The sequence below is a fragment of the Frieseomelitta varia genome, unplaced genomic scaffold (assembly GCF_011392965.1).
Source record: "Frieseomelitta varia isolate USP_RPSP 00005682 unplaced genomic scaffold, Fvar_1.2 scaffold_274, whole genome shotgun sequence".
NCBI classification, from domain to species: Eukaryota; Metazoa; Arthropoda; class Insecta; order Hymenoptera; family Apidae; genus Frieseomelitta; species Frieseomelitta varia.
Genome location: NW_025110006.1, coordinates 256,896 through 283,353, shown reverse-complemented (window position 1 = coordinate 283,353; position 26,458 = coordinate 256,896). Strand labels below are relative to the sequence as shown.

The 26,458-nt window shown below is 32.1% G+C and overlaps 3 protein-coding genes and 1 non-coding gene across 6 annotated transcripts in view; 1 reads left to right on the top strand and 3 right to left on the bottom strand.

Annotated features, from left to right (window-relative positions):
• LOC122528985 overlaps nt 1-26,458 on the bottom strand; it is a 66,157-nt gene that overhangs the window by 34,279 nt on the left and 5,420 nt on the right. The window contains exon 1 of one of the 3 annotated variants that reach the window (XM_043654680.1): nt 18,366-18,711. The exons of the other annotated variants lie outside the window; for them this stretch is intronic. The gene's annotated coding sequence lies outside the window, so the exon portion shown is untranslated. Of the gene's footprint in view, nt 1-18,365; nt 18,712-26,458 lie in introns of those variants that run through there. 3 annotated transcript variants of the gene reach the window in all.
• Nucleotides 9,516-10,715, bottom strand: LOC122528984 (meiosis-specific nuclear structural protein 1-like). The gene has a single exon (XM_043654679.1). The coding sequence runs from the start codon at nt 10,713-10,715 to the stop codon at nt 9,516-9,518; it is 1,200 nt and encodes a 399-aa protein (XP_043510614.1).
• Nucleotides 21,036-21,108, bottom strand: Trnar-ucu. The gene has a single exon. It is a non-coding gene; the product is annotated as a tRNA-Arg (tRNA).
• LOC122528986 overlaps nt 26,056-26,458 on the top strand; it is a 70,632-nt gene continuing 70,229 nt past the window's right edge. Inside the window, exon 1 of the mRNA XM_043654683.1 lies at nt 26,056-26,192. The gene's annotated coding sequence lies outside the window, so the exon portion shown is untranslated. The remainder of the gene's footprint in view (nt 26,193-26,458) is intronic.

The following is a 26,458-nucleotide window of genomic DNA, read 5'->3' as shown; positions in this document are numbered from 1 at the left end:
ACATATGTATATATATATATTTTAATATATATTGAAATAATATATTATATTTAATATATATCTAAATATTTAATTTTAATATAATATATTATTTTAATATGTATATAAAAATATTTATATATATATTTTAATATATATTACATACATATTAAAAATATATCATATTTATATATATATATTTTAATATATATTAAAAACATAACATATGTGTATATATATATATATTTTAATATATATTACATACATATTAAAGATATAGCATATTTTATATATATATATATATATATATATATATATATATATATATCTGTTATATTTCACGAATATTTTTGTTATATTTTGTTATTTTTGTTTTGCACAGTTTCACTTTTTCCATTTCTCTTCCACTGCACTGGTCGTTTAACCAATCTTGAATATTTTGGCCACTTAACCAACGACGCTTGAAATATATAATTCGCAACGCACGTGATAATACAATATACATACGGTCAATTGCCCGGTTATGGAAGCATCGGCTGTTCTTATCTCAATGTGGAATTTATGCCATCAAAGATTACGACTTTAAGAAGCCAACGGCTCCGTCCTTTTGCCTCCTTCGCTTATCCGATTAAGTTCTCTGTACGGCACGCCGCGTAACATGTTGTACGAACACCCTTCGGATGGTTCCTCTCTTTTCTTCTTTTCTTCGTCAGGTATTGCACACGTGTGCGTGTATGCAAATTGGAAAACGGCGCGAATACACGTAATACAGTCTCAAAATCTCATTTGCAGTTAAATGTTCAATAGCCTCGCGAGTCACTCTGTATACAGGGTGTCTCAGAATGGGCGACGATTCTGCGAGCGAAACAGAAGGAGTGGAACTTTTTCGTCGGAGAAATTTCGTTTTCGACAAGACGTCGAGTTCGAAAAAAGTGTGCATGAATTTCAGTACACTTGGATAGACGAGAAATGATCGACACGAGGATACTCTACGTGGAAAAATGTGGAACAAAATTTTTTCGTTCGAGGTATAAGTTCTGAGAAAGTAAATTTTAAATGCGTTTCGTTGAAAAGTGTCTCAAGCGCACATGTACTTCGATATTCAAACTCGATTCTCTCGGAAACGAAGCGAACAAATTTTATTTTCATCTTTCTTCTTACAGAGAAACTACACGAGATTTTTTCAACAGTTCATTTAAATATTTAAATTCGATTTCTTCGGGTTCGAACTTTCAACCTCTCGAACGTGATGTTAGTGAAAAAAAAATTATTAAGTTCGTTGATCGATCGTTAGACAAATAATTGACAGACCTAATTCCTTTGTATCGATTTCCTCTCAAAGCAGCCTTCTGCAAAACCTGAAGCTGCACGATCACCATAGCTTCCTACTGTATTCAGAACAAAGCTCGAAGCTGCCTGAAGAATATATTTGAATTCGATATCGGGGCCGCTTTGACGCGTAATCCACCGTTTCGTAATAAAACGGTCGACGAAATACCACTTCGGTTAGCTTCAAATCGATCGCTGATAAATATTGTTAAACTTCAGATTCAATCGCTACGTAACTGCATTGAAGTATCACTGTACGGCAATTTTTTTTCTTTATACAATTGCACACCAAATTTCACTGATTTTATACTATACTAAACTATACCATAAGTATAATCACTAATTCTATACTATACTAAGCTATACTATAATATTACTATTCTATAATATAAAATATTTATACCATTCTATAGTATAAAATATTTATACTATTCTATAGTATAAATATCACTAAGTCTATACTGTACTAAAGTATATTATAATACCACTATTCTATACTTAAATATCGCCAATTATGTACTGTACTAAACTATATTATAATATCACTATGGTATACTATAAATATCACTAATTCTGTACTAAACTATATTATAATATTACTAATTCTTTACTATAGTAAACTATATTATATTACTAGTTCTGTACTATACTAAACTATACTATAATATCGCTAATATATTACACTATATTTATAGTATACTATAAATATTACTAATTCTCTACTATACTAAATTATACTATAATATCACTAATGTAGTATACTGTAAATATTACTAATTCTGTACTAAACTATAATAGATACTAAAAATGTCACTAATTGTATACTATACTATACTATACTATACTATACTACATTGTATTAAACTATGCCATAATATACTATGCTATGCTATACTATACTGTACTAAACTATACCATAATACACTATGCTATACTATACTGTGCAAAATCCAATTCTACATAATTTTACACCAATTTGATCTAAGACGTTTCGTTAAGCAATTCTGTTAACAACACGCCACGCAATTAGGCGTTTTACAATTGTTTTGTTCTCCCTCGTTGCGAACGACTTGGCTGCAACTGATAATTAATTGCAGTCGTGCGATTCTCGACAAGAGGAACACAAAGAAAAAAAAGAAAAAACAAGAACGTTTCCTCCGGTTTTCCAATCCGGAGCAACAGTTATCCGAGTTGGACGCGAGAAAAGCGGGGAACTTCTGATTTGTTGCTTCTTGCTGTTGTCTCGCGCTTCCGTGGCAATTTATTTCCACAGAGATTAAACGAAGAAAAAGCAATTTCCACAACGAAAGAGTGTGCAAGGTCATAAAACGGTCAATTGTTGGAAACGCGTTGATTAGTTGTCCCGCGATTCGCGTTTGATAAAAAGCGGGGAAGATTTTGTCGTTTGCCGAGGAGGAATCTCGAGCGCATACTTGGACGAAATTTATGTCGCAAACGATAATTCGTAAAACAATGTTTTTTAGCATTTGGCAAATAATGGATTTCGATCAATGATGTGTTGCTCATTTGGTCAGTTAAAGGAATGTGAAGCTATAGAAATAATTGGGAAAATACGTAATAAATTGGAGAGCCAATTATTTGAGAGAAATATGAATAACGTTGTAATATAGAATATTCGATGATTGGAAATTTCTCTCTAAAATAACTCTGTCTCAAAATAAATATCGATGAAACCAAAATACTCAAATGAAAGGAAAAAGATAATCAATGAAAATCGAAATGTTATAACTTTAAAAATATATATATAAATATTATAACTTATTAAAAATATATGTATAAATATTATAACTTATTAAAAATATATATAATATATATAACATATAAAAATATATTATAAATATATATAAAAATATATTATAAATATATTAAAAATATATATAATATATATAACATATAAAAATATATATAAAAATATATTATAAATATATTAAAAATATATATAATATATATAACATATAAAAATATATATAAATATATATAAAAATATATTATAAATATATTAAAAATATATATAAATATATATAAAAATATATTAAAAATATATATAAATATATATAAAAATACATTAAAAATATATATAAATATAAATAATTTACATATATATAAATATTATAACTTATTAAAAATATATATAATATATATAACATATAAAAATATATATAAATATATATAATTTACATATATATAAATATTATAACTTATTAAAAATATATATAAATATATATACTTATTAAAAATATATATAAATATTATAACTTTAAAAATAATGTTGTTTGAAAATTTTTCAAAACACCCAGATCTGCACGAGCAGGTTTCTCCATAAACAGGATAGGAGAAGATACAGTTAAAACAGTTATAATTTCGAAGAAGTGAAAGTGTGCATCGGCGAGTATGTAAGTGTAGGGATAACTGATTTACTCTCCAGTTAATTCGCTTCGTCCGAACGATGGAAATTAACATACTTCTTGAGCGAATGATCGTTAACGAAGGATTAGTAAATTGATGTAAAAATTAACTTGGGGAGAAATAGGATCATAATCCCGTATAATATTATATGTAAGTCCTGTTATAATACAATTCCTCAAGCAAGAACGTAAATGCAAATGTAAACGAAAAATGATTTTAATGAAGCTATTAATCAGATACGCTTGGATGTATTTATACGCCCGTTACCGGTATAATATTATGGTAATGCAATAATTTGATATGCCGCAAGTATAGTTATAATAACAACCTTCGTGTTATTCAAAATGCTGTTCACATGAAAAATTAATGTATAGAGAAATATTATGATTCAATGTAGATGCGCGAAAAATATTATTTATTAAATAAATATAATTATTATTATATAATTTTATTATTATAATATTATATTATATATACATTAATTATTAAATATAATTGTAATACTATAATTATATATTAATTGTTAAATATAATTATAATATTATATACTTAATATAATATAATTCAATACAATATTATATTTAAAAATAATATAATATTTATATTTAAAAAATATATAAAATAATATAATATAATATTATATATATATATATAGTATTTATATTTAAAAATAATATAATATTTTATAACCGTATCGCAAAATACTTGTAAATTTTATCAGAAATGCATTTATATATCGTTCATTATACGTAATAGTTCGAAACAGCGCAAGCGTGGTTGCAAGAATAACCTTCCGACGAAAATGTTATTCGTATGAAAATTCATTGTGTAGGAAACTCATAGTTGTTCTTATTGAAACACTTATGCGCTAGCAAGTAATAGATAATTTATTTCGATACTCCGATACAATTTTATCTTTTATCACGTAATAACTGTACTTTTCAGGAACTTTCTAATTATGGTTTATCGCCGTTATGGGAACCTATGGAAAACGCGACCGAGATGAACAGATGGTACTGAATGTAATTTTTATAAGTACCACAATTTGAAATTGCCGTAAAACGCGATGTGTACTTCGTGAATATTCCAAACTCGAGTTTCTCGAATTTTATTCTTTACTTTCGACACATTTCTACATGTAGAATTTAATCGATTGGACACGAATCGTGAGACACCCTGTATACAACATACATTGCATAAGAATATATATAAATTATCGTAAAATATCTCTTTAACCATTTTTAACCAGTTTAGGACTCGATACTTTTTCACTTTTAAAAATCTAATACTTTTACGATTTATGATGAAAAAGCATGTTATGGTCGAATTAAAAAAAAAATAAAGATGACATTGCAAATTTCGAAATTTCTCAACACACACACGAGCCCTTAAAACCATTCAACTTTTGTATTAAACTTTTATCTACTGAAACAAAATATAATTTAATTTTGTATTAAACTTTTCGTTAGACGCATAATTTATTTCAGGTGTGCAAATTACGTGAATAATTTGCGGGCAACGTGTTTATATCATGAAATTTCTTCTTCATCTCGTCTATTGAAATTTTCCCACCATGACAAACATTAATTAAAGTATTAAACGATATGATAATAAATTCTGGTTGAAAAAGGACAATTACATTTCCTTGAAAATATATTTTTTTATAATATAAAACGTTATGTAGTAATCACGTTCGGAGGAATTCACGTTTATAAAAGTCAAGCGAAGTCAAATAACTCGTATCGTAACGTGGAATGTTCACTTTTCTTTTTGTATAATTATATTTTCCATCTTGCCTTTCCCTTTTTTATCTCTGAACAAATAAAGCGACACTTGCAATTTGCAAACTTACATAATTTAACGCTGCGACAAAGAGGAAACGTGTTAACCATTCCTTTTAACGATCAAGAAACTTGATTCTTCCACTCGGAGCAAGAAGAAAACGAACACCTAACGTGAAATAAATTGAAATAACGGTGTACGAGCCAGGCAGCAAACAATCAGTCTTTGTTTTAGTATTGAAAGTGTTTCATTTCCCTTTTAAATGAGGGATAAACTTAAAAATCATTCTCCTTTCTTTTATTTTCTCTTTATTTTTTTCTCAATTTTAAGCGCAAAGTCCGCCGTCTGTTTACGAGATACAATTCTCTAATATACTTCCTAATGCTATAATATTCTCTAATATAATTCCTAATATACTCCTCAATGCTCTAGAATTTTTTCTTCAATTTCCTTGAGAACAATCGAGAAGAAAAAAAAGTCGTTCATTGGACTGATAAATTTTTATGAAAATAAAACTGCAAAATCTCGTTCGAAAAAAAATTAATTAGTTCCGAGTAATTTATTTGCTACTGATTATTTGAAACAACGACGTGCTTGGGTAGAAACAATTCACTCGATTTATCACGTAAAAATTAAATTCCCTTCGTAAAGCTTTGCAACTCCATTCGTTCCGATAAGCCGGACAACTTGTTTGAAATTTAATTCAACCCGTTTGCACGAAGCGAAATATTCCGCGAGTAAATGATAAAACGAGGAGTAATTCCCGAACAGCGATTAAGAATCTTACGTTTGTTAATAGGAAAGCTCGGAAGTCTAAGTGCGAGTGACAACTTTAGATTAAAAATTGCTTTTATCGTGCAAATATTTTTGTTATTAAAACCATCAATTGATGGGATCTTTTGGTTTGCTATTTCAAACAGTTTATATTTATATTTACGTATATTGAGTTGACAAACTGTGCAATCGACTGATATTACTATTGTCAAGTCACTCAAGTTTGATAAAGTTTGAAACTCCATTTGTTTCGACGAGTCAAACCTCTCAAAAACTTGTAAATTTGAAGAAAACACATGTATTCGGTATATATTGAGTTGATAAACTGTGCAATTGATTGATATTGCTATTCTCAAGTCACTCAAGTTTGATAAAGTTTGAAACTCCATTCGTTTCGACGAGTCAAACCTCTCAAAAACTTGTTACAAATTTGAAGAAAACACACGTGTTTGATGTATACTGAATTGATAAACTGTGTAATTAATATTGCTATTGTCAAGTCACTCAAGTTTGATAAAGTTTGAAACTCCATTCGTTTCGACGAGTCAAACCTCTAAAACAACTTGTTACAAATTTGAAGAAAACAGACGTGTTTGATGTATACTGAGTTGTTAAACTGTGCAATTGATTGATATTGCTATTCTCAAGTCACTCAAGTTTGATAAAGTTTGAAACTCCATTCGTTTCGACGAGTCAAACCTCTGAACAACTAGTAAATTTAAAGAAAGCACGCACGCGATGCTCGATCTTGATTGAGTTGGTAAACTGTGTAATCGATTGACGTTGCCGTTGCTTTTAAACCGGCTTGTTCTCTAGCTGGTTTAATTTAGTTACAGTTGCGTTTAAGATTTATCGAGGGAATTAATCAGAGAACGGAGAACGTACTAGACCAGATGCTTGATGTGCCGGCTTCTGTCATTACTTAAGCTGTCGCATTCCGCTAGTTAGGAGTCAAACATGAGGCACCCTTACTCTTATTAATCGAATCGGTGATCTTTCGAGCAACTCTCCTCTCGAGTATGTTTCAAAAAGAAAGAAAGGAAATACAAGGGGCGCGTACATGTACATGTACACTCGTTTATAATGTAACAGAGCTAACAAGAGTAAGTGAATTTGAAAAATCATTGGGAGGTTACCAGAGTCCTATATATAATTGTTTTTTAATCGAAGACTTTTATAATTATATAATCACAATGAATAGATACTAATAGAACTGATAGATATTAGATACTGAAATTAGATATAGAAATAGATACTAAAATCTATAGAGCTATTAATGTAGAATATTAACAAAATTAATAAGAGTAAATGAATTTGAAAAATCACTGGGAAATTATCAAAATTCTTAATAATTGTTTCCTAACTGAAGACTTTTATCATTATAGAATTAGAATAAATAGATACTAGTAAAATCAATAATAGAGCTATTGGTACAGAATAGGTGACAGAACCAACAAGAGTAAGTGAATTTGAAAAATCACTGGGAGATTACCAGAGCCCTATATATAATTGTTTCTTAATCGAAGACTTTTTTAATTATATAATTACAATGAATAGATACTAATAAAACTGATAAATATTAGATATTGAAATTAGATATAGAAATAGATACTAAAATCTATAGAGCTATTAATATAGAATATTAACAAAATTAATAAGAGTAAATGAATCTGAAAAATCACTGGGAAATTATCAAAATTCTTAATAATTGTTTCCTAACTGAAGACTTTTATCATTATAGAATTAGAATAAATAGATACTAGTAAAATCAATAATAGAGCTATTGGTACAGAATAGGTGATAGAACCAACAAGAGCAAGTGAATTTGAAAAATCACTGGGAGATTGTCAAAGTTTTTAAGAATATTAGTTCTTAATCCAAAGGCTAAAAAAAGGCTGCTACAATCAATTCATTATAATTCTAATTGTAATTAACTAATGGATCTTAAACCTTACAAATGTAACAAGTTTTTGAGCTCTAAATTTTAGTTCTCTATAAATATAAAATTAAGACATAATTTATTTTTCATAGAAATAATGTTACACGCGTTACAGTTATAATGTTTATTGCAAGTATAAGTGATTTATAGTAGGGGATAAGGATGGGCCAAAAGTGGTCTAATAGATAAAAGGATAAATACGCCACATAAATAATATAAAAAGTGATACATTTATTAGAAACTGCGCCGAATGTCATATAATGTTTCACAATTTGACCTGATGTGGCCGAAACGTACGCCAGACACTTTTAAGTACTCGACACTTTTAGCCCTCGCGGCACAGAGGCAGGTAAAGTTGGTCAAGTGTCAAAATTTACCCGGCACGTGTTCCGACGTTATGCGGATTGACAGAGAATCCAACAAGAGAATAAAGATCGGAAATCTGGGTCAGGTCGCCGTGTAAAATATACCGTAACTTTCGTTCAATCTCTGCTGGAATAGCGTAAAATTCCACACGCGGCCTTGGATACCACGGCAATCTATGTCGCTACCTGATGCTTTAATTTAAGTATGCATGTGGCGGTGTTGCGTAACTACAAGCCTCGGCTAGCAAAGTCTTGCACACGTGCATACTTACAATAACTTAACTCGATAGATTCATAAGCGGTATTATTCTCTTTGGAGCGTGTTCTGCGCTAGCGTAACGTGATCTTTTTCATACTGTAACAAGGCTGTGTATTGCAAATTTTCTCTATTTTTTTCTTCAAACGATAGGACACGTATTCTCTTGTTCTATTGCATGAGAAATTTACTCGAATGCCGTCGAAATTCTTAATTGTTTAAATCAGCTTCATGAGTAAATGTGCACTTGCGTTATTATTAGCTACGCTCGAATAATGCAAATATCATGACAATCGATACTTCAGTACGTATCTTTTTAAAATTTTTAAAAATGGAAGAGATCGAGGCTCGTCATTTTTGGGTTTGACAGTGTTAATTCAATAATTTCCACGAGTCAGACATTTCCAGGGACGTGATGCATAATTCCAGTTTCGACTAAGCGTCTGGTTTCCTCTTTCCTGGCGGATCCTCGCGAGGAACATTTTAATAATTGGCAACACCTGTCGGCAGGTGTCTAGACGTAGATCTGTTTCATCGTTTAAGTTTTAGTTTCAAGCGTGAAATACTCTGTCAGCTGTGAATATATCTGACAGTCGACGTTTCTAATAATGTCGTTTCTAACGTCAGAAACATTATGTAGGATTTAAAAAATTCGTCGAGTTCGTCAGTTCGTGAACTTTTCAAGGATCCTCCGCTCCTCGTCATGAAGGGCGCCTTTGTCGATAAAGTGGCCAAGGTTCGACGCGTGTGCCTCCAACAGTCGCCTCCTGTCGTCCTTAACGCGCTCGAGTCTCGCTCCCTCGCGCTTCCTCTCTTCCCCGTCAGCCAGCTCCATGCGGAGGATTTCCTCCTCTCGAATTCTACGCCGGCATTCGACCAACCGAGCCAAGTCCTCTCGATACCGTAGCTGCGCCCTTCGTCTGGCCGCGGCGGTCAGCCTGGCGGTTCTCTCGTCCTCCATGATCCTCCTCATAACATCCTCCGCGAACATTCTATCCCGCTCGACGAACCGTAATTTGCACTCTTCCGCGAAGGTGATTTGTTCTTTCAAATTAGCCGCCAATTCCTCTCTCATCCTCCTCCTTTCGACGTCCCTTAGCTCCTTCTCGAGCAGCAGCTCGCACCTCACATCTTCGGCTATCAACTCGTCCGTCAGAGCCTCCATCTCCCTCTTTCGCGCTTCCACGCTCATCAATCTATCAGCAATTTCGCTCGCCGCCCGCTCCCTCCTCCCCAGCCGTTCCTCGCGCAGCTTTCGAGCACTCTCGCCTCTCTCGTCCACTTCCCTCGAATACGCCTCGCCCTTTCGTGCCAACTCCACCTCGGCCTCTCTCGCCTCGTCCTCGCGGATCCGCCTGATCCCCTGAAAAATCAAACGCTCGCGCCTCGCGCTGTCTGAAAGCTCGTCCCTCCTGCGCAGCGCCTCCAACGTTTCCCGCTCCTCTCTTATTCGATCGACTTCCGCCAGGATCTGCCTGTCCCGGCGAGCCTCCTCCATCGTCGCGCGCCTCTCCTCCTCCCTGAGCCTCATCTGAACGGTCAGCTCTCGCCCGTAATCCTCAGACATCGCGCGGCTCGCCGACTTCCGACGAACGTCGTCCTCGAGGATCGCCCGCTGCTCCAACCGCGCCACTTCCGCCGCACGTTGCCGCCGCGCGTCCTCCGCGAGACGATCCGCCTCCCTCTCCAGGATCTGCGCTCGCAGCTCCTTCGCCACGTACGCTCGTCGCAGCCGCGCCTCGAGCTCCGCGATCTCGTCGCCGGACTCACGATTCCGGCCGCTTCGTCCCAGTTTCGCCATGTATTCTCGCACTTTCGCCGGGTCTCCTCGTGGCTGGCTCTCCTCTTCTTCCTCCTTCCCCATGTCGCGGTTGGTTGTAAACGCGACAATCCGAAACGACTCGCTACAATTGTAACACATCGTGTATAATGGCACTCGCGGCGGCGGGTTTCTGCTGGTAGCGCTTGCCGTTTAAAGAAAGTCGGATGGTATTATTGTGCAACTGTTTGCAATTATTTTGTAAATAGGTACATATAATACAGGGAAATTTAAAAAAAATGTTCCTGCTTCTTTCTGTTGTGTCACAAGGTGAAGACTGTAATTGTATTAACAATGGCATCAAGTTGGAAAAGTCGTGACTTTGTGAAGAAATTCACTTTTTTTTTGTTTTGAAGCGGTTTCATTTTCAAGCTTCTCGAGTTTGTTTCCTCTCTCTCTCTCTCTCTCTCTCTCTCTCTCTCTCTATCTATCTATCTATCTATCTATCTATCTATCTATCTATCTATCTATCTCGAAGACAAAAATTAGGGTCAAACTACTGCTTTTTAATTCTAGCTTCGTTTGTGAATATTATCTACAGGGTGTCTATAAAGTCTCTTTACAATTTCAAAAATTTATTACAAAGGTAACTGATGAGATAGATCTTCATCAGATTTGTTCCATGTATTCAGTATTTATCAACGTTTTTATCAAATTGCATTTTAGCTACCCTGTTGATGAATAAGATACTGTTAAACGAACCCCTTACAAAATGGCTATTGCTCAAGAGAGAGCACAGTGCGTATCATGGTTTATTGAAACCAACTCGAATCTGCAGACTCAGCAAAACTTCAAAACTAAGTGTGGAAAAGATCCGCCGTCACGTCCATCAATTCGCACAAGAAATTTATAGAGGCAGGGACAGTGTTCGATAAAGGGAGGCGTGGATGACCAAGAACATTTGAGGAAAACATCGATCGTGTAAGAAATCAAGATGCCCATGAGGCAAAAAAAAAAAAAAACTTAAATATATACGTCTCATTTTTTAATAATTTTCACTTATCTGTTTTTTCATTTGTCTTTGTAATAAATTTTTGAAATTGTGAAGAAACTTTACGGACACCCTATAGACTGCTGTCAAATCGCGATTTCACGGGATTGCGTTTCACTTTGATCGTAGTCGGTAATTGATTAGCCAGTGATTAATTAACGCGCGTTCGATTAATTAACATCGATTGGTTCGTCATTGTGTAACGTGTTACGTTGTAACACAGGGCACGTGACGAACAATACACCAGCGCTGAGATCTTCGATTGTCGCGCCTTCGAGATCTTGCGTCATACGCGAAGTTTCTATAGTGTACTAACATGGTATAGCAGTTGGAGACCGAAAGCGGACACCTAAGAGGGCGCGTGTTCTGCGAATTGGTCCGCGATATATCCAGTATTGTTCACTACATTATTTAATGATGTTGCAATGAAATTTAACATTTTTAACAGTTTGTTTAAACTGAATGCACTTAAACTATTTTAAATTTAACAACGTAAAATTTAAACTGTTTTAAATTTAATAACGTAAAATTTAAACTATTGTAAATTTAATAACGTAAAATTTAAACTATTGTAAATTTAATAATGCAATTTAAACTATTGTAAATTTAATAACAAAATTTAAACTATTGCAAATTTAATAACATAAAATTTAAACTGTTTTAAATTTAATAACATAAAATTTAAAATGTTTTAAATTTAACAACATAAAATTTAAACTGTTTTAAATTTAATACCGTAAAATTTAAACTATTGTAAATTTAATAATGCAAAATTTAAACTATTGTAAATTTAATAACATTTAATAATATAAAATTTAAACTGTTTTAAATTTAACAACGTAAAATTTAAACTGTTGTAAATTTAATAACGTAAAATTTGAACTATTGTAAATTCAATAACGTAAAATTTAAACTACTATAAATTTAATAACGTAAAATTGAAACTATTGTAAATTTAATAACGTAAAATTTAAACTATTTTAAATTTAATAACGCAAAATTTAAACTATTGTAAATTTAATAATGTAAAATTTAAACTGTTTTAAATTTAATAACATAAAATTTAAAATGTTTTACATTTAACGTAAAATTTTAACTTTATTTCAAATTTAACAACATAAAATTTAAATTATTGTAAATTTTATAACGTAAAATTTAACTATTTTAACTTTAATAGCGTAAATTTTGAACTATTTGAAATTTAATAACGTCAAATTTAATAACTTTTAAACTAAATAAGCTACAACTATCAAATGATTGTGATTAATCTAAATTTCTCGAAGATTTATTGGATATAACTCCTATAAAAATAGTTGCTCGATAATTATCAATAATTGAATAGAAACCTCGAATAAAGGTCATACATTTTCATCGATGTTTAAATTAACAATACACACAGTATGATTCTATTAATCGTATTAATACCTATAAATTGGATATGCATTTGTTATTTAATATAAAATTTGCCCAAACTTTGATCGATATGTGTCGAAATATCGGCTTGATTTTCTTCCCGTGCTTCACGCGGGCCGCACGGTAAGGTAGAGTGGGGGAACAGTCCCAATTTCAAGAAGTGGTGGGGATCGAGACGGACGCTTGACTAGGTAAAGGCGCGGACACTTAACTGGGCGGGCACTTAACTGCATGCACTTGGAATAAAATTAACGGTACGTTCAATTCCCTTTTCTCTTACGGGACTTGATTACTCTTTGAGAATCCTCGCACGCCAATTTGGGTCGCACCGAATTTACTCACGCGACTCGGCTGCTGTTTCCATCCGAGTCGAATCCTGACGATTAACGCGCGCGCTTCTCGATTGACAATGAGTCTCGACAGGAGTGTATTTCACGCTGGTTGGTGTTTATTACGGCAGAGGAAAAAGACAGGGACATTGATGAATTTGAACATGACACGCGTGAGACACGACGTTCTTTTAATTGCAGAGGCAATTGTGGTTAGCAATTTAATTATTTTTTGAAAAAATATTCTAAGCAATGACTTCTTTGAGTGAATATTTTGCTTATAATATTTTATTTCAAATTGTAATTAATATTTTATGTGCTGTTAATTAATATATTAATATATTATGTTAATCAAATTATAATTAATATTTTAAATGTTGATATATAATAAATATTTATATTATTGGTGTATAATAAATAATTAATATTTTAGATGTTAAATAATATTAATTTTAATATTAATAATAATAATATTAATATTAACGAAACGAAGAACAGAAAAAATTGATTTCAACTGAAAACAAAATCTAGGTGATACATATATTTATATTATCAGAGATTAGATATATCTAAAAGAAATATATAAAAGAATAAAAGATATTCCTTCCAGATTCAAATAATATTCCTATATATATATAATAATATTCTTTACACGATAATAATAATATTCTTGAATATAAACGTAAAACGATCTTTCCTAAGTAAATAAAAATATTTCACTCACATAACATTAACACTTTGAATTCATATTTCCCAGAGAATACTATGAAAGAATTGACTTCTGAAATAAAATCTCGCTCAAGACTGAATGTATAATATCTCTTTCTATTACAAAAAAAAAAGAAAAAAAAAGAAGAAGATTGCGATCGGGAACTACCATTTCATAGTGTTTGTTTTTCAGTTTGGAATTTATGTTTCAATTCTGATGCTTGTAACAAGAACGGAGATAAAGGATTATATTTCGTTCCGTCTATAAAATCGATGTTTCGCTTCGCAGACTTGAATATGAAATTTCAATCCTCGCAATATACATATTATCATCTCAATTCTAACCGATCACAAGCGGCGAGAAGTTCTAGAGGAAGCAAGCTTGCTGTATTGTCAGCACGTAGGATGGGAAAGAATTGTGCGAAGGTTGCTTAATTGTTGCAGCTCACGCGATCAATTAATCTCGTTTCTCGCGGACAATTTTTCCTCTCCATCGTCGAGACTTCTCTTGCGAAACAAAAACCACGAATTAAACAACCATCCGTCTCGTTCGACACTGTTAAATTATTACTTGGACAAAATTGGAATTTATTCACCGTAAAATTGATTTCAATTTTAATTCATTCCTTCTCTCTTTTCTTTTTTTTTTTTTTTTACTTTACAGAACGTCTCAGAAGAAACGTATTTCTATTTATGTATATAAAAAAATTGATAAGGAAATCTAATTGACAGTTTAAATAATTGAATGATTAAAATAATTAATTAATAGTCAAATAAATATTAAATGATTGATCATAGTTAATTAAATAATTAAATAATAAATAATAAATAATAAATAATAAATAATTAAATTATTTATTAAATAATTAAATAATAAATAATAAATAATAAATAAATAATTAAATTATTTATTAAATAATTAAATAATAAATAATAAATAATTAATAAATAATTGAATTATTTATTAAATAATTAAATAACAAAATTTTAAGTAACAAGCTACTTTATCTTTGCTGTTATAATAGTTCACGAGCATTCGCACGCAAGAAGAAAAACACTAGCTTCGAGATTAAAGTTTGAAGCTAAAATCTTCGCAAGTTCAAGTGACTGACTATCAAAAATCTGCGCGATGTTAGGAGAATACATCTATATTTACTTCTCAACGCAGATGACGTTTTGATAAATCACAGATTGTACCGCTACAATTGCAATTAGAGTCATTAGCTTCGCGAAACGATCGTTCGCGAAAGATCAATTGCAAGATCACGTAGATCTCTGGAGTTTGGAAAAAATGGCTGCGCACACGCGCAGGATCTATTGTATTATTGTGAGAAGAAGTGAGATCTAACTCGCGCGATATATCTGGTTAACTTTGATATATACGTTTCACAATTACCGATCAGATTGTTCCCAGAGCTGCTATCTCTCTTTCTCTTTCTCTCTCTCTCTCTCTCTCTCTCTCTCTCTCTTTCTCTGTTGAATGCAACCACGAGATGTAACTTACCCGTGTAATTGTGCGAACACGTCTATTATTGAATCGCCAATTGCCAAAGGCCGAATTTGAATTCTACACTGTGTGATGATACTTTGAAACAAATTTTCGAAAACAGATTTTTGGTACTAGAACTGTAGTAGGCTAGAGTGGCGATTGAGATATAAAATTTTCGGCAAAGAGGCACTAAAATTAAAAAAAATATAGGAAATTTAAATGAAATAAAAATAAAAAATTTAAATAAAATAAAAATGAAAAATTTAAATAAAATAAAAATGAAGAATTTAAATAAAATAAAAATGAAAAATTTAAATAAAATAGAAATGAAAAATTTAAATAAAATAAAAATGAAAAATTTAAATAAAATAAAAATGAAAAATTTAAATAAAATAAAAATGAAGAATTTAAATAAAATAAAAATGAAAAATTTAAATAAAATAGAAATGAAAAATTTAAATAAAATAAAAATGAAAAATTTAAATAAAATAAAAATGAAAAATTTAAATAAAATAAAAATGAAGAATTTAAATAAAATAAAAATGAAAAATTTAAATAAAATAGAAATGAAAAATTTAAATAAAATAAAAATGAAAAATTTAAATAAAATAAAAATGAAAAATTTTAATAAAATAAAGATAAAAAATTTAAATAAAATGAAAAATAAAAAATTTTTGAAAATAGATTTTTGAAACCAGAATCGTCGTCGAGAGATCAAAGTATAAAATTTCCGTCACGGAGGCATAAGATAAGAAAAAAAAAAAACAAGTAGAATGAAATAGAATGAAAACAGAAGCTTTCACTTACACTTTTCACGAAAGATCATTCGAATCGCTAAAAATACAAATAGGAGGTTGAATTCGAATTTACATCATGTGATGGCACTCTGAGATAAACTTTCGAAAATTTAAAAAGTCATAAGGAAGATTGTTAGAAAAGACGTGTTTACGATTACTAATATACATATCATTAATTAAAAATTATATCTATTTAAAATTCCAGAATAAAATAAAATTTATTTCATTTATTTAAAAATAAAATGAAAATGATATCTATTCTAAAACGGAATAAAAATTACATCTATTTAAAAATTATTCTACTGAATACCATGTAAATATATTATAGGATGCATTCCAAATAGAAGACTGAATTTAACTTTTACACCATTTAATTTGAAATAAACTTTCGAAAATAAATAACAAACATTTAATAAAAGATGGTATTAAAAAGAAATGTATTTACGATTACTAGACATGCTGCTAATTAAAAATAACTCGTATTTAATTTAACGTGTACGTACGTACGTTATATGTATGTAGAACGTACCCTAAATATTTTATATCGTGTAATGATCGTTTGAAATGAATTGAAAATATGATTAATGAAATATTAACTGGATCATTTTGAAAGAGATTATTAGAAAGTACGCGCGATTTATTGTTAATGTATTATTAACTTCAAGATCACGCGTCTTTAGTGGAACGGTACATATGAATCTGTATATTATACGTGTGTAAGATATATTGTACAGGACGTTCTCGAAAGCGTGAAAGATAACACAATCCAGAGTTACGTTACACTTGCATCGTGTTTATTCTCTGCGTAGTACACTCCTAATTAACATTTCACTACTAGAACCAAAATTCCCTATCGTTTCACTGATATCTGATTTTTGTACTATACGTATGTTAGGAAACAGGGAACTTCTCCAACACCAGTGAGTAATTCAAAAAAAAAAAATGTTCGAAAATGGAAAAATTAAATTATCGAAACTGTTTCAACCTTCTGAGTACTCAAAAGTATTATATTTGAATTCTCCAAAGTATCTGAACACTTCAAAGTATTTGAAAGTATTATCAATATTCTGAAAGATCTTTCCAACCTTCTGAACGCTCAAAAGTATCTGAGTGCTCTAAAGTACCTCAAAGTATTTGTATTATCAAAATTCTGAAATATCTTTCCAACCTTCTGAATGCTAAAAAGTATCTAAGTGCTCTAAAGTACTTCAAAGTGTTTGTATTATCAAAATTCTGAAATCTTTCCAACTTTCTGAATGCTTAAAAGTATCTGAGTGCTCTAAAGTACCTCAAAGTATTTGTATTATCAAAATTCTGAAATATCTTTCCAACCTTCTGAATGCTCAAAAGTATCTAAGTGCTCTAAAGTACTTCAAAATGTTTGTATTATCAAAATTCTGAAAGAGTTCAAATTTCTGAGCACTCAAAAGTAAAATCTTCAAGGTATCATCAAAATCCTGAAGGTGTACTAGCACGTAAATGCGTATACTCTTTGATGTACATACTGATCCACTACATTGCAACAGATTCCTCGAAATTCTGACAAACAATGCATCACAATCAGATTGTCTGACCAATTACGAAAAAAGTGATTATCCAAAACAAATAATTTACTCAAAGTTCCACAATGTATACGAAAAAAAAAAAAAAAAATGGTCAAAATACGAATAATCATGAATAATTTTGTACTGTAAATAAATAAGTATGACCGATTCTTTCAGATATCAAAGATCGTCTGTACTACTCTATGAGTTATGGGAACTATGTCCCCGTGGTTCAAGTGGATGAAATGGGATTGGGGTTCAAGCAATAACACCCACAGATGAAACTAAATTCAATCATGAATTCCACGATGAATTACGAGTCTTGTTCACACGTGTCGCCCAAACAGCACAATATCAAATCGTTCTCGTGAATCGCCGCGCGTGCGCCGTTCTAGAATTAACGTGAAATGATAAAGCAACATACCCCTTGTCGAGGCTCGAGAGAGGACGTATCCCTAAATAAATCCCTATCCACGTGCACTTCGAGTTTTCCACCAGGGGAGCTTATCACGAGAGCGAGCCAATTTTTACGAGGTACGAGGTACCAGGCAAACGCGTTTCAAAGGTCAAGCGTTTTTTCTCCGACGGAGGAGGAGAGTTTCTTCTCTCCACGTTGGCGAAACGAACGATAAAAAAAAAGAAAAAAAAAAGAAATTCGAGCGAAGGTTCGACGCTCTTCGCGCGACACGCTCAACACACGTTCCGAGCCGGAGTGGAAACGTTTCGGTAAATGCGAGCGACACACGGGATCGAGACCGACTAACCGGCTTTTCGCGTCAGGGCACACGCTAGCCGAAGCTACGCTCCGCGGCCTCTTTAAAACCCATCCCTCTGATAGGCTCGCGCGGAACCCACCAGGTAAGTTCCTACCTACGACCCTACCTTCGAAACCTCCAGGCGCGTACACGCTCGCGATTGCGTTACTTCTCGCTCGCTCGCTCGCTCGCTCGCTCGCCCGCTCGTTCCAGATAGAAATTTCTCCGCTCCGCTCCGCGTGACACGCGTTACGCGCGCGCGTTTTTCATCCGCCCGCCGGCAGAGGCAACCCGCTGCAACGCTACAGCTTCGTTGTTACAGAACCGTTACCACGGGGATCTCGTCCGCTTTACCGTTCTCTCGAGTTGAAAAATTGTTACTTTTGTTATTCGAATTGAATTATACTAATTATACGAATTTATTTTTTTAAAGAACTAGATATTAATGAATACGACAAAAATATTAAATTTTAAATGTATATATTAATTTTTTTTATTTTACAAAAAAATAAATATATATTTAGATTTACAAAAAAATATATATATATTTAGATGATTGCCGTTCTCTCGAATTAAAATTATTTTTATTATTCGAATTGACTCAAATTGTATTAATTAAATTTATTTTTTTAGAAACTAGATATTAATAAACACGACAAACGTTAAATTCTACGTGTATATTTATTTTTTTATTTTAGAAAAAAATAATAAATATATATATTATTTTGCAAAAATAAATATATATATATTTAGTATTAAATATATATATATATATATGTATAAAATTATATATTTATATATTTAATATTAAATATATATATATTATTTTACAAAAAATAATATATATATATTTATTATTTTTTTCTGAAATAAAAAAATAAATATACATTTGGAATTTAATGTTTGTCGTGTTTATTTATATCTAGTTTTCTTAAAAGTAAATTCAATTAATAAAAAAATGTATATATATATTTAGATGCTAACCGTTCTCTCGAATTAAAAATTATTATTTTTATTATTCGAATTGAATCAAATTGTATTGATTAAATTTATTTTTTAAAAAAACCACACATTAATAAACACGACAAACATTAAATTCTAAATGTACATTTATTTTTTTTATTTTAGAACAAAATAATAAATATATATTTAGATGCTTACCGTTCTCTCGAATTAAAAATTATTTTTACTCGAATTGAATCGAATTATAGTAATTAAATTTATTGAAAAAAAACTGATACGAGAAAATCGTATCTCGTAATTAATCAGATTACTCCTTTCTTCAACTCTATCTCGCACGAAAATGACAGAAAAATCAGAGAATGGGCTGAATATCTTCCTCGCGTAATCGTCGGACGTGAGGACGCGCGAGATGCACATAAATTGCAACAACTTTTTGTGTCAAAGTGTAATATCACTTTGACACAAATTTCTCGAGGAGATATTTTAAGGAAAATAAGCGAAAGAAAGAGAAAGAGAGAGACTGATCCTCTAGGACTGATGAAAACTCTGTCTCGTACTTCCAACATCAGCGGAAATAATGATGAAAATATTCCAATGAAGAAACAGAACAGACACCGTCCATATCTCGAATGCATACTTGGCTCTTTATTCAACAATGATTCTTTATATTCCGTCGGGTCTATTCTTAAAAAGAATAAAATCCGCGCTCCCTTTCTTTACACGTTTATGTATTTCGGTCCAATAACGAGTGCTTCTTAACCTGACCTGAAAACCTCCACTCCAGTTCTTTCACCCACACATTTTCCCTTTCGATTCCACTCGGTGACATCGTATAAAGAACGTGAAAAGGTAGGAAATTGAGCTCCGAATTTTATTTCAAATTAAGTTCCGGGGAACGAAATACGAATCCTCTCTTCTTCCTCCGCGAAGCTATCCTTTTGACAACCGAAATTGTTCGCTGCTTATGCTCGTTTAACGATTCAATTTAAGAGGACGAGGGCACATTCACAATGCATAATTCCATTTTATTTCATCGATCTTCACAATCAGAATTCACAGTTTTATGAAACACAATTTAACGAAACGATGCACGTGTGTGTATAATGGCGTTGGTTGAAACAAAACCGAGTTAAAGCACGAGGGCAAACTCAATTGCAACAAAAACTTTGTAAACTTTATATTATACGGGTGGAAACAACGCTGAGAGCGTCTGTTCCTGGAAGAGTAAAATTGTTTACGATCGCTTCTTTCAAAAATGTATGTAAAAAAGCTGTGGGGGGTTGTGTGTTGTTATGTGTATGCTTTTTTCCCTAGGTTAGTCGGAGGAAAAACTACCCTCTCTTCTCTCTTTCAATTATTGAATATGCAAAACGCATCATCCCTTGCGGGGATCGAACCCGCGACCTTTGGATTAGAAGTCCAACGCGCTATCCTCTGCGCCAAAGGGACTTTGCTACTACTCGACAATTTGCGTGAAATTCACCGATATAAAGTTCGTCAAAATTCACAGGATATCCGTCGCGTGTGCGTTTGAAAAGTGACGAGAAATAAATGTTTCAGAATAAACGAGAATATCGCTAAATATCGCTAATAATGCGTTTGGCGAGTTTAATGAGTTTCAAAATTAGATTTCTGTCGCTATTCTAATAAATTAATTTTCATTTAAAAAAATAAATAATAAATATATATATATATAATATATAATATATGTAAATATGAAATATATATAATATATATAAATATATAATAAATAAATAATAAAAGAATAAATAAAACCCGTCATTGTTTCGATAATAAATATCGCTGCGTTAGAAAATTAGATTTCTGTCGCTATTCTAATAAATTAATTTTTATTTTAAAAACTAAATAATAAATAAATATAAATATATAATATATATACATATATAATAAATTAGTAATAAAAAAATTAATAAATAAAACGTCATTGTTTCGATAATAAATATCGCTGCGTTAGAAAATTAGATTTCTGTCGCTATTCTAATAAATTAATTTTTATTTTAAAAACTAAATAATAAATAAATATAAATATATAATATATATACATATATAATAAATTAATAATAAAAAAATTAATAAATCACGTCATTGTTTCGATAATAAATATCGCTGCGTTAGAAAATTAGATTTTTGTCGCTATTTTAATAAATTAATTTTTATTTTAAAAAATAAATAATAAATAAATATAAATATATAATAAATTAATAATAAAAAAATAAATAAATCGCGTCATTGTTTCGATAATAAATGTCGCTGCGTTAGAAAATTAGATTTCTGTCGCTATTTTAATAAATTAATTTTTATTTTAAAAAATAAATAATAAATAAATATAAATATATAATAAATAAATAATAAAAAAATTAATAAATCGCGTCATTGTTTCGATAATAAATATCACTGCGTCAGGCTCTAAGTTCGACGAGTATCAAAATTAGATTTCTGTCGCTATTTTAATAAATTATCGCGTCGTTGTTTCAATAATCCCGCTAAGTATACACGAGAGATAAATTTTGTTTAACGTTGTTTTAATTTATCGAAAAAGTTGCTCGTTTTAACGAAAAAAAGAAAAAAGAAGAAAATATCTCACTTTCGAATTATACATTGCAGAACTCTAATCTGATCAGCGACAATGTTAATCCAATCTGGATGAGGTTAATCCAATCGATTGGTGTTTCATTACGTCATTCCCCGCTAAAGTAAGTGCAACAAAAACAGACGCGTTGTTACATGTCCATCTTCCATTATTTCTCACTTGTTAGTCGCACGAAGAATTGAATGAAACGTACTGTATTATTTGTAAAATAATCCGGCAGGAGAATGCAGATGAGGACGAAGAGAATTCCAGATGCAAAGACCGACTCACGATGGAAAAATTCCACGTATGAAATAATAGCCAGGGGAAAATTTTTGGGGACGGGAAATTGCTGGGAGGAAGTGTGAGCACTTGTCTGAATCTGGATATCGTACGTCTGAATTATGAGCTGCGCGAGGGTGAAGGGAAGAATTTCGGATAGGGTGAAGAGAAATGGAAAATTCTTAGGAACCATTGTGCGAGCTCCACGTTCGATAATACTCTTGTACAATTCAGTAACGCAGTCAACTATTAAATACAAAAAATATTTCCTTTGTATTTTCAGCGAAAAATTCGCAATATTGTGCAACCTACGTTATGAAAAACAATACATTTCGATATATTTCTGACTTTTACAATTATCGAATGAAAATTCTATGAGAGCAATCCCTTGTTGGGATTCCACAATTTCATGAATTTAATTAATAAACTCGTCTGTAATCATGATTCGAGATACACATTTTGTTAAAATAAATTAAAATATATATATGAATAAAAATTAAACACACTGGAACATTCTTTCAAGGATAAATGTAGTTAAGAATAATTTTCGAAACAAGACAATTCTTGCATGCAAAAAATTCGGAGGACAAACAGATTTGAAGGACAAAGATGCAATTATTTTCGAAATACAAGTTCATCAATAAACCTCGCAAGATATATGGACTAGGACTCGAAACAACAATAAGATAGGCATCTCGACGAGATTTTCGTGGCAATATTTCGTTCGTAAACAGATAACGATTCCACGAGCATGTAAATCTTATTATTGAAAAGTTTATTTATTTGTAAATTTATTTATTCAACTCTTTACTTTTCAATTCTAGAGTGATATTGATTTACGGTCTATTAACTTTTAATCATAAATAAGGATTAAAATATTGAGATATTAAATATTATGTTTCTGCATTTTAATTTGTTGACTCTATTAATTTTTAATCATAAATAGGGATTAAAATACTGAGATATTAAATATTATGTTTCAACATTTTAATTTGTTGACTCTATTAACTTTTAATCATAGATAGGGATTAAAATATTGAGATATTAAATATTATGTTTCTACACTCTGTTAACTTTTAATCATAAATAGGGATTAAAATACTGAGATATTAAATATTATGTTTCTATATTCTAATTTGCCGACTCTATTAATTTTTAATCATAAATAGGGATTAAAATACTCAGATATTAAATATTATGTTTCTATATTCTAATTTGCCGACTCTATTAACTTTTAATCATAGATAGGGATTAAAATATTAAGATATTAAATATTATGTTTCTACACTCTATTAACTTTTAATCATAAATACGGATTAAAATATTGAGATATTAAATATTATGTTTCAACATTTTAATTTGTTGACTCTATTAACTTTTAATCATAGATAGGGATTAAAATATTGAGATATTAAATATTATGTTTCTACACTCTATTAACTTTTAATCATAAATAGGGATTAAAATACTGAGATATCAAATATTATGTCTTTACATTTTAATTTATCGACTCTAACTTTCAATCATAAATAGGGATTAAAATACTGAGATATTAAATATTATGTTTCTACACTCTATTAATTTTTAATCATAAATACGGATTAAAATATTGAGATATTAAATATTATGTTTCAACATTTTAATTTGTTGACTCTATTAACTTTTAATCATAGATAGGGATTAAAATATTATGGCGATATTAAATATTATGTTTCTACACTCTATTAACTTTTAATCATAAATAGGGATTAAAATACTCAGATAGCAAATATTATGTTTTTACATTTTAATTTATCGACTCTATTAACTTTCAATTATAAATAGGGATTAAACTACTGAGATATTATGTTTCTACACTCTAATTTGCTGACTCTATTAACTTTTCATAAACAGACATAAAAATAAATCATAAACAGACATTAAAATACTGAGATGCCAAATATTATTGTTTCTACACTCTAGCAGTAAGCGTGTAAGCGTTACGCCACCGACAGGTGGCTCCGTGCAGTGTGATTCTCGAATACTCGTTTCCACCACTACACCACCACCACACCACCGACAACCCTGGCTAGCCTCACGGTTAGCAGCCCCTAGCGAGTCGAGGGCGCCTACGAAGCGGCAACCCCTTAGCGATCAGTGGTACCGCTTCCCTCGCAGCAGGCGTTACGCGCGCGTACCTTTCTCACATTCCGTCCGAGGTTCTTCACTGTGTATACTTTTCTATCTTCCCGGCGAGAGTGTGTGTGTGTGTCTCTCGCCGTCTGTCGAATCTGTCAATCGTCGTGGGGATATTCCGTTTCGTCGTGATCGAGTCGAGGGACCGAGAGTTCTCCTCCGTCTGTCCAACTGGCGGGCACCTACACCGCAACTCGTCCATCGAGAGAGGAATCGTTCGTTTTCAACGCGATCTCGCGTTTTATGCGTTTCTAATCACTCCCCAAATAGTCTCGAATCAACGACAATTTCACTTCCTCTCTGAGAGTCTCGATTCTCGTGCTCCGCCTGGATGCGATGGAGGTGATGCTCGCGGCGTAAGTTGTTTATCATTTGCGATTTGGGGAATCTCGAACCTCGTCTCGAATTTCGTCTCACGAAGAAAGAAGCGTGCACCGGGATACACGGTTATTCTTCTACGCGAGCCCTGGGTTGCTCTACGTCTACAAGTGATCGGATTCGTTTTCCCCGTTTCGGCTCGATTCGATTCGAGGATGACCGACGTTTTACCTTTTTCTCGCGGGTTCAATTTTCACCATTGCGTCTCGACGCACTCGATCGGAGAAAAGGACACAGTTCGATCCCCACCTCTCTCTCTCTCTCTCTCTCTTTTTCCTTTTCACTCGAACGTGAATTCGATTTACATTTCGATTTTGCCGTGCGATCGCGTCGCTCGACGACAGGGACAACGATCGTACACTATTGTTTTCTGCTTCTAGAGAATTCGTAGCACATCGTGGCGCAGATTTTTGGAAGAAAAAGTCGTCATTTCGCGATGAAGAGATTCCCTTGGAAAAAAAAAAAAAGAACGCTTTCCCGCGAATGATTGATTTTATTTGAACGCGAATGAACGTGGAAACTGGCGCAACAAAGAACTGCACGTATACGGTCGGCAAAGCGGAATTGTTTCTGCCAAGCTTGCTGAAATATCGTTGCTTCGCGTTCTCGACGTGAAAGTCGGTTTTTATTTCGTGGTTTTTTTTTTTTTTTATCTCGCCGTCAAAAGGCCTGCGCCTTTCAACATATCTCGTAGCACATCCCCCGTCACATCTCCCATCTGTTTCTCCCAATTCAATTTATATACACACGTTTTCGACGCCACGCCGTCGAGAATAACCGGGCAGAAGTTATTTGTCAAAATTTCGGTTCCAATTCCAGCGTCAGCCGGAACTCGGGAGCTCCGACGGCCGAGATTTATCACCTCCGGTGTTAAGAACCGAACGTGGTGAAGCTAGTTTAGTTTCCAGTGAGGAAGTGGAAGGATTACATTTTGAGAAGAAGGCGAGAATTCGATAGAGAATCATTATTGAGCCTAGCATTCTGTCTCTGTCAGCCTTCCTCGTTTCCCCGGGTTTCGCATCCCTGTTTTTGGATCTCGGCGACAAACGTTTTTTCGACACCGACGAGGAGGGATCTGTCTCTCCGTTGACTCCGACTTTCGTCACCGGTAAGTTCTCTCTTTACACACACACACACAGATATATAAAGGGAAACATTCCTCCCCTGTCCTTGCTCATCGTCGTGTGTTCTCTTCTTCCTGAATGTTTTACATCGACGTCGTAACGTACGATCGAGATTTCATAAATTACGCAAGCGATGGTTGATATTTTCTTCTTTTTTTTCCATCTTATTAATGCATCGTTTTGCATATATATGTAGTACGTGCACTCGGTCACGAAAGTCCACGTACAGGCCTGCAAATTTCAAATATTT

Bases quoted from the DNA above. Each gene is read 5' to 3' on its own strand.
- LOC122528984 (XM_043654679.1), bottom strand. From the start codon at position 10,715: ATGGGGAAGGAGGAAGAAGAGGAGAGCCAGCCACGAGGAGACCCGGCG.